This window comes from Zootoca vivipara, chromosome 12 (genome assembly GCF_963506605.1).
Source record: "Zootoca vivipara chromosome 12, rZooViv1.1, whole genome shotgun sequence".
Lineage (NCBI taxonomy): Eukaryota > Metazoa > Chordata > Lepidosauria > Squamata > Lacertidae > Zootoca > Zootoca vivipara.
In genome coordinates, this window is record NC_083287.1 from 57,779,988 (window position 1) to 57,789,215 (window position 9,228).

The 9,228-nt window shown below is 45.1% G+C and overlaps 1 protein-coding gene across 1 annotated transcript; it reads right to left on the reverse strand.

Annotated features, from left to right (window-relative positions):
* On the reverse strand, positions 1-8,890 carry LOC118078786 (neoverrucotoxin subunit beta-like). The gene is made up of 2 exons (XM_060281074.1): positions 5,920-8,890; positions 1-163 (listed from the first exon to the last, which is right to left on the reverse strand). Exons 1-2 carry the CDS (start codon positions 8,888-8,890, stop codon positions 156-158), a joined length of 2,979 nt encoding a protein of 992 aa, XP_060137057.1. The 3' UTR covers positions 1-155.
* Positions 8,891-9,228: the final 338 nt, after the last annotated feature.

The window sequence follows — 9,228 nt, forward strand, 5'->3', positions numbered from 1 at the left end:
GCTATGTGGAGAAGTCCGAAAATGAGGCGCTCCTGAAACTGGTTAAGGATTGTAGGAATCACTACTTTGCTTTGAATAACAAGGCAGCTGGAGAAGAGAAGGAGGAGGTTTCCAGGCTGATGGAAAATCTCCAGCAGATGCTTCCCGAGGATGGATCAGGGCCCTGCAGAGAAAAAGGGAAAGAGGGAGAAAGGGGAAAGAATTGAAGGCTGCTCTTATATCATCTAGTTCAGGCACCCCCAAACTGTGGCCCTCCAGATGTTTTGGCCTACAACTCCCCATGATCCCTAGCTAAGAGGACCAGAGGTCGGGGAAGATGGGAATTGTAGTCCAAAACATCTGGAGGGCCGAAGTTTGGGGATGCCTAATCTAGTTTATAGTGTTTCGCTTCTTTCTAAAATATGTGGGGCTTCCCTTGTGCCTAATCTGGAAGTTGCAATGAGTGCAGGATACTACCATTGTTGACAGCAGCAAGTAGCTCTTTCCTCCTGGGCCGTGTTCATAAAGTGGTGGTGGGGGATGAGTGCTTAGACCCCTGGGCTCTCACTTGTGGGGTGCCTCAGGGTTCTGTCCTCTCCCCCATGCTTTTTAACATCTATATGCAGCTTGGAGAGATCCTCAGGGGGTTTGGGATGGGTGTCCAACAGTATGCGGATGATACCCAGCTCTACCTCTCTTTCAAATCAGAACCAGTGAAGGCGGTGAAGGTCCTGTGTGAGTGCCTGGAGGCGGTTGGAGGTTGGATGGCGGCTAACAGATTGAGGTTGAATCCTGACAAGACAGAAGTGCTGTTTGTGGGGGACAGGAGGCGGGCGGGTGTGGGGGACTCCCTGGTCCTGAATGGGGTAACTGTGCCCCTGAAGGACCAGGTGCGCAGCCTGGGAGTAATTTTGGACTCACAGCTGTCCATGGAGGCGCAGGTTAATTCTGTATCCAGGGCAACTGTTTATCAGCTCCACCTGGTACGCAGGCTGAGACCCTACCTGCCTGCGGACTGTCTAGCCAGAGTGGTGCATGCTCTAGTTATATCCCGCTTGGACTACTGCAATGCGCTCTACGTGGGGCTACCTTTGAAGGTGACCCGGAAACTACAATTAATCCAGAATGCAGCAGCTAGACTGGTGGCTGGGAGCAGCCGCCGAGACCACATAACACCGGTCTTGAAAGACCTGCATTGGCTCCCAGTACGTTTCCGAGCACAATTCAAAGTGTTGGTGCTGACCTTTAAAGCCCTAAATGGCCTCAGTCCAGTATACCTGAAGGAGCATCTCCACCCCCATCATTCTGCGAGAAGCCAAGTTGCAGGGAACCAGGCAGAGGGCCTTCTCGGTAGTGGCACCCGCCCTGTGGAACGCCCTCCCACCAGATGTCAAAAAGAAAAATAACTACCAGACTTTAAGAGGACATCTGAAGGCAGCCCTGTTTAGGGAAGCTTTTAATCTTTAAGAAATTCGTGTATTTTAATATTTCTGTTGGAAGCCGCTCAGAGTGGCTGGGGAAACCCAGCCAGATGGGCGGGGTATAAATAATAAATTATTATTATTATTATTATTATTATTATTATTATTATTATTATTATTATGACGCCTGAGCTCAGAGACCTACCCTGGCTGCCGATTTGCTGCCAGGCCAAGTTCAAGGAGTTGCTCTCAAGATATTAAGTCCTTGACAGTTTGGGAGCAGTTTAGCCCTGAGATCGCCTGACCCCACATGTGGTCTCTGGACGGCTTCGATTGGCAGAATGGGCCCAGTTACGGGTGCCACCTAATATCTCTTCTGCATTGATAAGAAATCGTTCTTTCGGTGTGGCGGCACGAAGACTCCCTGCCTATTGACCTCAGGCACTGCAACTTCGCTAAGTTTTTTTTGCCACCTGCGAAAAACATTTTTGTTTAAACAAGGCTACTCACATACAGTGCTACCTCGGTTTATGAACACAATTGGTTCCGGAAGTCTGTTCATAAACTGAAGCGTTCATAAACTGAAGCGCACTTTCCCATCGAAAGTAATGGAAAGTGGATTACTCTGTTCCAGACGGTCCACGGAGTACTTAAACTGAAGCGTTCATAAACTGAAGCGAACTTTCCCATTGAAAGTAATGGAAAGTGGATTAATCCATTCCAGATGGGTCCACGGCGTTCGTAAACCGAAAATTCGTAAACCGAGGTGTTCATAAACCGAGGGAGTTTATGGGTCCGCGGAGTACTCAACCTGAAGCGTACATAACCCGAAGCATGGGTGTAATTGGTTCTGGAAGTCTATTCATAAACTGAAGCGTTCATAAACTGAAGCAAACTTTCCCATTGAAAGTAATGGAAAGTGAATTAATCCGTTCCAGATGGGTCCAGTAGACTTCCGGTCTACTGCTAGCGCCGATCGGCGGGGTCTGTTTCAAGCTCTGAGACAGCCCGGCTCTGCGAGGGGGGGGGGGAAGCCGCGAAAGCGCCGCGGCTGCCCAAAAGAGCCCCATATTGAACTTTATGGGGACGAAGTGATTTGCAGTGCCCAGATCCCGACTCCCCTACTCACCGGAAAGCTCGAGGAGAGCCCCGGGAAGATCGGGGTGGTAGTCGTGGGGGCCATCTTAAGCTCCATCGTTACCCTCGCAGCAGCGAAGCTTCGTGCTGGCGGCGGAACGCAGTGGATTCTTTCGTTACAAATGACATCAATTTGGAAACCGTGAGTAAAAGATTATAAGAAGAGTTTAAAAATTTGAAAGATTTGGCCACGGATGAGGTTAAAAAAGGAAGTCGACCTCTCCTAATTGTGAGACTGTGATACAGTAAACAGATCCCCTGTCGGGAAGAGAAGGAAGCAACTAATTTATTAACAATTGGACTTTGAGCCCTTTGAAGCCAGGTCCAGGGCTCCGGAGGCCTCGGCGATTGACTTTGAGGTTTTGAAATTACAAATTTATACAAGTGATTGGATTGAGGACAAAGTAACCAGATCGGGCAAAAATGGATTACAATGTTTCGGAATAAACCCTCCGCCATTTCCTGCAGTGGGGCTGGTGGGTTTCCCACGGGAATAGAACAGACAAGATGGCTTCAGACCCAGCAGCTGGAAAAGAACAATTTTGGCAAAGAATATTCGCAGAGCTGCGTGACATAAAAAAAAAGGACTGAATGTTTACACCAACTTACTGCGGGAATGCGCTTCGTCGCTGGACTACAATGAACAATCAACAGAGGTGAACAGAGAAAGCAGCATGGAAAGAAGAATTAATACAGAAGTTGAAAGATTGGATGTGGAGGATATAAAGAAAGCACCAACACTGAACAATTTAATGATACAGGAAGAATTGACACAACAGGAAGAGGAAGAAGAAGAAGAATGGCAGTATGTTCCACAAGTGAGAGATGTGGAACAGAAAAAGGATTGGACTCAAAATCTCCTCAAAGATGAACCAGAGAGGGCTCCTGTCCTCCTAGTGAGAGAGGGAGGGCAGGGCGTCCCCTGGGAAGGTAGACAGAAAGGTACAGGTGGGAAACTGCAGAAGTGGGAGGAAAGGTTTTTGTGGAAACTGTGGGAAAGGGTGGGAGTGGGTTAATAGATTTTGAATGTGGTTAGAGATGGATGATTGAAATGGCCTGACACTGGTATGTTATATGGACTTTCGCTACAATCTTCTGGAAAATCTGGACCTGGGGGGGAGGGGGAGTAATGTTATAATGGTTTGTAGCAATTTATGATTTAAGAATTAATATTAGAATGATGATTGGTTGTTAATAAAAATTATAGGCAGAAGGGAAAAAGTTATATAATGAAGAAAGGGAATTAGAAGTATAGGATTTGGGGTTAGAAATAAGAATAGAGATTTGAGAAAATGTGTAAAATTGGCATAATTACAATGAATACTGTCTAAACAATATTCAAATAGGGACCCAAGGGGGGGGAGGTTGAGGGAGTCCAAAAGGTGTTTGATTAAGATTTAGATATTGTTTTTTGATATTGTTTTGTTTTGTTTTTGTTTTTGTGTTTTTTGCATTTTTTCTTGCTTTTTTGTATTTTTTTGTATTTTTGTATTGTGCAAGTGTGTGTATCTGTATGTTTTGTATTTCTGTATGTGTGTGTTGGAAAATCTTCAATAAATTCATTAAAAAAAAAAAGTAATTGGTTCCGGAAGTCTATTCGTAAACTGAAGCGTTCATAAACTGAAGCAAACTTTCCCATTGAAAGTAATGGAAAGTGAATTAATCCGTTCCAGATGGGTCCACGGCGTTCGTAAACCGAAAATTCATAAACCGAGGTGTTCATAAACCGAGGTTCCACTGTACTTACAATGCTGGTTTTAATTTGTGGCTGTTTTCATTGTTATTAATCACAATCCTGTTGTTTTATTCTTTTGGTAAAGTGCTTTGAGGTTTTCTGCGATTGAGACCTCAAGGAATTTTATGAAAATAATAACATAACTGTCCGCAGTTCCCTAAAGCCCTCATAGAAGTGGATAGATCAATCCAGTACTCTCAGTGTCTCATTTTCCCCATCTTAAACTCTGTGGAAATGCATTATTTTTATTTTTGAACCATTATGAAAGTTCAGCTGTATTTTTGTGTCAATTTCTCCTAACCTTTGTAAATTACATACATGCTTTTGCAAGACACTTGAAATAAACAAATACACTGTTCCTAATAAAATGCATCTTTGTATGTCCTTTTCACAATTATATGTGTTCTTGTGAACTCCGGCTGGAGAACTGCGTCACAAATTCCACAAAGCGAGGATTTCAGAGATTGGCTGTGTTTCATTTTGCTTTGGAAAGCAGAAATTTATTATTTCCACCTTTCATAGAATCATAGAATCGTAGAGTTGGAAGAGAGCACAAGGGTCATCCAGTCCAACCCCCTGCCGAGCAGGAAACACCATCAAAGCATTCTTGACATGGGAAAGCATTCTTTCATGGGAAGCTGGGTCAAATGGCCACTGACCATTTTGGATCAGGGGGTACATTTTGAATTAGGATAGAGCGTGGTGGGAGGCGGTAGTCATAAAATTGCTGGCAGGGGTGTGGGGCAGAGCACAATGGGGCTGCCATGGGGAGGGCAAGTCAGAACACAAAGTTAGAGAGCGTCCAGTCATTGCTGCTTCAGTCTCTCTCCCCACCGCCCAATCTTATGCTTGCCCTGGGAAGCCTGCTATCTCCTGACTGTGGACAGACAGCTTTCAAAGGCTGAAAATAGACTGAGATAACGAACCATTATCAAACTATTGAATATTGAATAGATGAACAGTGAACCAGTTACTGGACTGTGCAAGACAGGATGAGCGGTAAGACAACATGTCTGGGTGAACCAAGGGATACATTGAGAACATGATTGAGATAAATGACTGTTCTTAAAAAAGACATGTCGAAAGCTGGTCATAAAGACAGTATGAAAATATGATGGAAACCAAACTGTTTTCAACTATCACTATTCATATCTATTTGAGGAACCAGCATGGCGACAGCTACCATTTAGTCCAACCCCCTTCAATACAAGACAATATAACTATATGGGGACCTGAGACTATATAAGGACCTGGAAGGCCTTGGGAACTTTGCGTCCTGTCCTACCTGCAGGAGGATGCCATCCATTGACTCTTAAAAGAGACTGGCCATCTCTTTTAGTAGGTTCAACTATCTGGTTAGTATGAATGAGTGGAGTGAATGAGTGAATGGATGAGCTCTTATTATTTGTTAAACAATAAAGGGTTGTATTCTCATGAGATTTGTGTCACTTTGTCTTTCTTGAAAACACTCTGATAAAGGTAAAAGGAACTTAACTGTTCTTTTCATAACGGACGCTGGGCGGGGTCCGGTCACTGGTAGTGGCAGCCTGCTGAGGGTGTCTGCATGGCCCCTCACCTTCCTGGGCTCTGTATCTCTACAATAACAGCTTCAAGGTCGGGGGGGGGGGAACCAACACGGCTACCTACCTGTAGCTTCAAGGTCTTTTCCCTCCCTGGGCAGTTCCTTCATCCATGTTAAGCTCTTTGTTTCTAGCGTGTGGGATGAATCAAAGAAGGTCTTCATGCTCATGGTGCCCATTTTCCAAAACATTTCATCAAAATTGAAGTTGCCTCCAGGTTCCACGGGATTGTTGGCAAACAGTCCCGAATTGTTGAATTTGAAGTGCACAGGGGTGCCCTTGGCATCCTTAGCACATGGTACATTGGCTTCCTTAATGGCCTCGAGAACAGGAGGGGTCTGTCCGTCTGCAAATGTGATCAGGACTTGGATGTTGTCCTTTATATCTTTGCCAAAGATGGAGAGCACAGAGTCAAAGACGTATTTCTGGGCATGAGTTAAACGAGCAAAAGAGGCCTGGACGACAATACAGATGGCATCTATATGATCAGTGCCCCCTGGGGAGGAGAAAAACTCCCGGATCTGCTTTGTTATCAACTTGTCATGCTCTATTCCCCTTGTGTCTCCAAATCCTGGAGTGTCAATAATGGTGAGGGAAAAGGGGACTTGGAAACCCTCTTGGTAGTGGACGACGTAGGTGGTCACTTCTGATGTTTGGCTTTGAGCTTGGCTTCTGTTGGTATTTTCATGAATAAGTTTGAATCGGAAATCATCTCTCCATTGCACACCTAGGACATAATTGATCATCCCATTGATGAGAGTGGTTTTCCCTGACCCTGTTGCCCCCATCACCATAATCACTTTGTTATGGAGCTGCATGTTCTCTTTCCCTAGCTGGTATGTTGGACAGGATCCAGAGACATCCGATATGCGCTCCAGGGGCAGAGCATACACTGCTGGTGGCCCATCCTCCACCTGGATGCTGTCTTGGAGGTATTTACAAGCTACTCTCTTCTCATCTCCTTCTAATGATGTGGAAACCTCAATCTCTTCGCTGGGCTCACTCTCAGCCCCACCGGCACACATGGCTGAGACTCTGACCCTGTAGGATGTCTGGGGCTTCAGACCATCAATCTCACAGAACTCTGTTTTCTTCCCTGTTCTTTTTTCAGCCCATTCATTTTTGTCCTTGCTTTTTGCCTCTCCAGCCTCTTCACTGTACACCACTTTGTACCCCACTTTGTACTCCTTGATATCAGCTCCAATGACCTTTGGGCTCTCCCAGACAATACTGATTTTGGAAGACTCTGCTGTTCTCTTTTTTGGTGTCCCAGGAGGGCTGGTAGGAAGTGTCTTTACAGATCTACTCAAATCACTAGTCTCACTAAGTCCTGGTTTGCTCCTAGCAGAGTATCGAAACTGGTATTCTGAGTCTGGCCTCAACCCTCTCACTTGGAATGTCTCCTGACTGCTGTCTGTATTCACCATCTCCCAGTTTCCTTCTCCTGCAATCTTGCATTCTACCTGATAGCTGGAGATTGAAGCCCTCCCATACTCAGCTGGTTGAAATGTCAGCTGCACATGGTCATGTCCAATTCGGCCAACCAGGGGAGGGAGAGGTTTTGAGGGCAGCTCAAAGTTGCTGCTGATCAGCTCCCCATCTTTGTAAAGGTAAATGGAAACTCCTGGGTTGTCCTGATTTGAGACAGAAGCCACAAGGAACCGGGTCTTCCCATTTGATTTATTGACTTGGGCAAAATCAGCAATGGACTTGGCAGCTTTCCGAGCATTTCTCTGTCTGTCTTTCTCCTGAAACCAAACATTCCACTCCTCCGGTGCATTCTGGACTCCTGTAGGATCTGTCGGTCCTTCCTGAAGAAAGTGTTGTAAACTGGTTAAAAATGGTTCCTCATTGTGTAAAGAGGTGAATGTAAATGAGACCACAAATTCATTCTGGTGGTTAAGCACTACCTCTTCCAGTTTATTCTGGGAGGAGATGGTTTCTATCCCACTCAGGATATCAAGGTAAGACTTGACCATGTTTATCTCTTGTTCCTTGGTGTCCAAAAATTTATTGAGACTTTGGCTATTGAAGGGTGATTGATTTATGGATGTTAAGATGTCCACCAGAACTCTTTCCTCTTCCCCCCCTCCCCGGATCAAAGGCAAGATTCCTGTCAGTCGTTTCTGGAAAGTCTGCCTGTGCTGCTTGCACAGATCCTTGAATCTCTTGATTTTCAACTTTAATTCTGGGAAGTTTTCAACAGCAGGATTCATAGTCAGATCATTGCATCGCATGTTGATTTCATTCAGTTTCTCCAAGACAGTTTGAGCATCAAAGATCAGTGTTAAGCTGATCTCACGCACCATCTTAGCTGCTCTGGAATCTAGCTTGGTCAGTGGGTACAGCCAAACTTTCACAGGCACAGCCTTCTCCCCATTGGTACCCAGCATTTTGGGCAGAGCAGTGTAGACCTTCATGGCATCTTCAAAAGTCACCGGATTGCTCTCCAGAGAAAAATCTCCATAGAACTTGCAGTTGAACTGATTGGCACGGTTTTGTTCCTGGTTGTTCATTTGGATGGATGCCTCGCCTTCAATAGTGACCGTCTTCTTAATCATAACTTTGAGGCTTCCTTGTATGTCTTGCACGGACTCGGAAGAAGAGACATTTCGGTCAAACACAAAGAAAGCCTGGGCTCCATACAAGATGGCAGTGACAACATGGGTGGCTGTCCCATGCTCAAAAACTGCTGGGTAAGAGACATTTTGGATTCCCAAATGGCTCATGGTCAGATGTGAATACTTGGTGGTAGCTTTGTACTGCAGAGTGACTCTGGCCTGTTGCTTGGACTGCTTGGTGTCTTGAAAGAATTTGCCTGATCCACCCACTTCAACCAACCCCCCCAAAAAACTGGCCTTGAGTGATGCTGAGACATTGAGGGCGGAGGCCTTATCATCGATGGAGTCAGATGCAATGATTTCATATTCAGCCTTGGGTTGTGGTTTGATACACAAGTCCTTCTGAAGCGAGTCCTGGTCCCAAAGGGTGATTCCTGGGATGAAGCCGAGAAATATGCAAGGCTTGAGTATGCTCATACAAATATAGAACACAAGTAGCCTAATGCCTAAGGCTGAACAGAGAAGCAAAGAGTTAAAATAGAGCTATCATTGCCCACAATGTCTGCACTCATGAATTTTGTCCCACTGTCATCCCCAACCAAAGAGGTTTGTGCAGTTTTGTAAAACTTTGCAAAAGGCAGGGGAAACCTTTGACCAGAATTGACAGTGGAACAAATGTAGCTTTTAATGTTTGATGGATAGCTTTTAATGTTTGATGGATTAGCTTTTAATGTTTGATGGATTTCTGTATTTTAATGTTTGATGGATCTCTGTATTTTAGAATTTCTGTTTTGTTGGAAGCTGCCCAGAGTGGC